The sequence below is a fragment of the Penaeus japonicus genome, unplaced genomic scaffold (genome assembly GCF_977035675.1).
Source record: "Penaeus japonicus unplaced genomic scaffold, GWHDUDI00000001_assembly GWHDUDI00000030, whole genome shotgun sequence".
Classification (NCBI taxonomy): Eukaryota; Metazoa; Arthropoda; class Malacostraca; order Decapoda; family Penaeidae; genus Penaeus; species Penaeus japonicus.
The window spans coordinates 15,087,199-15,089,698 of NW_028234432.1; the positions used below are offsets into that span (position 1 = coordinate 15,087,199).

The following is a 2,500-nucleotide window of genomic DNA, read 5'->3' on the forward strand; positions in this document are numbered from 1 at the left end:
TGACAGAAATATCCCATCAGAATTTCCTCTCTCAGATACACAATTTAATCCAAAAAGCATCACTACTTCCTTTTCCCAAATTCAAAATGGTACAGAGAATTCTAACGATTATTCTTACCTTTTAGAGTAGGGGGGTCATATTTAGGATCAGATGACACTTCTGCACTGATCTTACACCCCTCAGGGAGGCTGTTGAGCCGTTCAACGACTTTAGGCGGAGGTCCTATTTTCTTGAGCACTCCCTCTAGGCCTTGGAAGGTCATTGGTGTTTTGCCTAAATTTGTCCTGATGACTCTGTTGTTGGGTAAAGTACGTACAATTAATTAACATGTATGCTTAAAATTTCTAGTGTAAATAACATCCATAATAGACATGAAAAGCTGCCTTATCCTTCAATAACATAGAAACATTTATCAAAAAAATAACTACTTACTTCTCAGTATCATATAGTGTGTGTCCCACTTTGCACACGACTTTCACCCCATTTTCCTTTGCCAATTTTTCAATCTTTTCATCTCGAGTCCGAGCATAGGGTTCTGTGTCCACTTCCCATGTCATTTTCTCTACATTCCATTCTTTAAATAACTTGGGGAAGACTTCTTCTGGTTTCCCACGAACAACAAATAGTCTGGGGAAATTAAGATCTACATCAGTTCAATGTCACCTTATTTTTTAATGAATAATAAAAACATATTTTTTCCTTTGTTTAGCATGGCATGAAAAAAAAAAAAAAAAAAAAAAAGTTTCAGAATAACCAGTAAATAAATAATAATCAACAGAGTAAAAAGTAATAATAAATAATAATCAACATAGCAAAAAGTAATAAGTTATTCTCTACATTAGCATAACCAAAAGTCTTACAAATGGCATAATTGCTTTAAGGTAAAGAATATATTTAAGAATGAGACTCCTCCAAAACTTATACAGTAGTTATACCAAAATAATTATTCATCAAGTTACCTTGATCCAAGCTGCTTGAGATTTGTGTCTAGATCAACTAGTGTTTGTGCCAAAAATCGCCATCGGTTGACACCTGTGCGACTTTCGGTTACAAACCAGGGGTCAAGCACAAACACTGGACGCAATTCTTTGCTCTGTGAAAGAGAATGAAATAGAAAGAAGCATGAAGATATAATTTACATAAAAGAATAAGTTGTATAAACATCAAAACTTTTTTTACAACTTGCATTAAATAAGTCACACATTAGTTTAACTTAATTTTTCATATTTATCTTTTTTTTTAATACCTACAGCATCAAACTTCAAAATTAGAAACTGAAAAAGTACCTCCTCAACAGCAGCTAATAAGGCCGGGTTGTCATGGAGACGTAATCCTTTCCTAAACCAGTGGATGTTGGTCATGTTTATTCTTGCTTTTAGGACAAGCCTGAAAATACAGTAGCTATTAATTTACAATTCAATAAATTTATAAAATAGGCAAAGAATCTACCTAAAGAGTTGGAAGGGGAAAATATACCTATATTTCATCTGAGAATTCTAGCCTCTAAATGATGGCATGAATCATATAAAACAATTATGTATGGTCAATCTTAAAGAAAATCATCCTTATTATAAGAATATTTTCCCTTTGACAATTTTCTTCCCATTCACATGGGGTATGCAGTTTACTGACAGCATAAAAATCTGAATGAACCTTAAGTTCAGTTAGTGGCTACCACTCTGTATAACCCAGTTTACAGAGTATGTCAACTTGAGCAAAGCCAAATTTCTCTGTGCTAAAAGAAATCTAGACAATTTTTAGGCAAAACTTTCAGCAAGAAAATATCTCCAATGTGGAAACCCCAATGCTGTCTCTGCTATCTAGTGCCATGAGTCATAAAAAATCTATTCATCAAAGTGTGACATGCATATAGCTTTCTAGACCAGAACTTTGTAGGTAAGGAAATTTTGCTGAGCAGACCAAACTCCCTGGTCTTTAACATTTGATTTCCTGACATACTTGATTATTTTCCTAGCTCAGTGCATTACTGAAATAAAAGGTAAATGCTCAAATGTGGTAATGTCAGATTTCTATTTAACTTCATTTAACTAACACAGTACAATAAATGCACACATAAACTTCACCTATATGTATACGGTTACATTCCTTAGATCCAATTTCATGCTGCAACAAATTAGCAACAATTTGGATTCTCTGCTTGTTGCATGGCGAAAAGGTCCACTGGATGATTCACTCCATTGTTTCATTTGCATTACAAACTGAATTTGAACTGAAGCTCAAACATATATATTGATTTAGAATATTTAAAATTGCAAATGTAATAAAATATCAACTCAAAATCAGCTAACAGTGGACTCAACTTAATTGCTATTGAGTTGCCAATGCCATTGAGCATGCATGATATAGATCAACATCATCCAGATCTCACCCATGAAAGCTGTGGGATGTTATCCTGCTGAAATAAGCATTGATTAGTAGTCAGGATAATGGTTATACAACGACACATTTACACCCATAAATAAAGAAGCAACCAACAAA

The 2,500-nt window shown here is 33.7% G+C and overlaps 1 protein-coding gene across 2 annotated transcripts in view; it reads right to left on the reverse strand.

The window, feature by feature from the left end:
- Window positions 1-2,500, reverse strand: part of phr6-4 ((6-4)-photolyase) — a 7,659-nt gene that overhangs the window by 4,614 nt on the left and 545 nt on the right. For both annotated transcript variants that reach the window (XM_043013220.2, XM_043013219.2), the window contains exons 2-5: window positions 1,288-1,387; window positions 961-1,094; window positions 434-628; window positions 119-294 (exon numbers count right to left, since the gene is read on the reverse strand). In XM_043013220.2, the coding sequence (XP_042869154.1) occupies window positions 119-294; window positions 434-628; window positions 961-1,094; window positions 1,288-1,362 (580 nt within the window). In that variant the 5' untranslated portion in view covers window positions 1,363-1,387. The remainder of the gene's footprint in view (window positions 1-118; window positions 295-433; window positions 629-960; window positions 1,095-1,287; window positions 1,388-2,500) is intronic.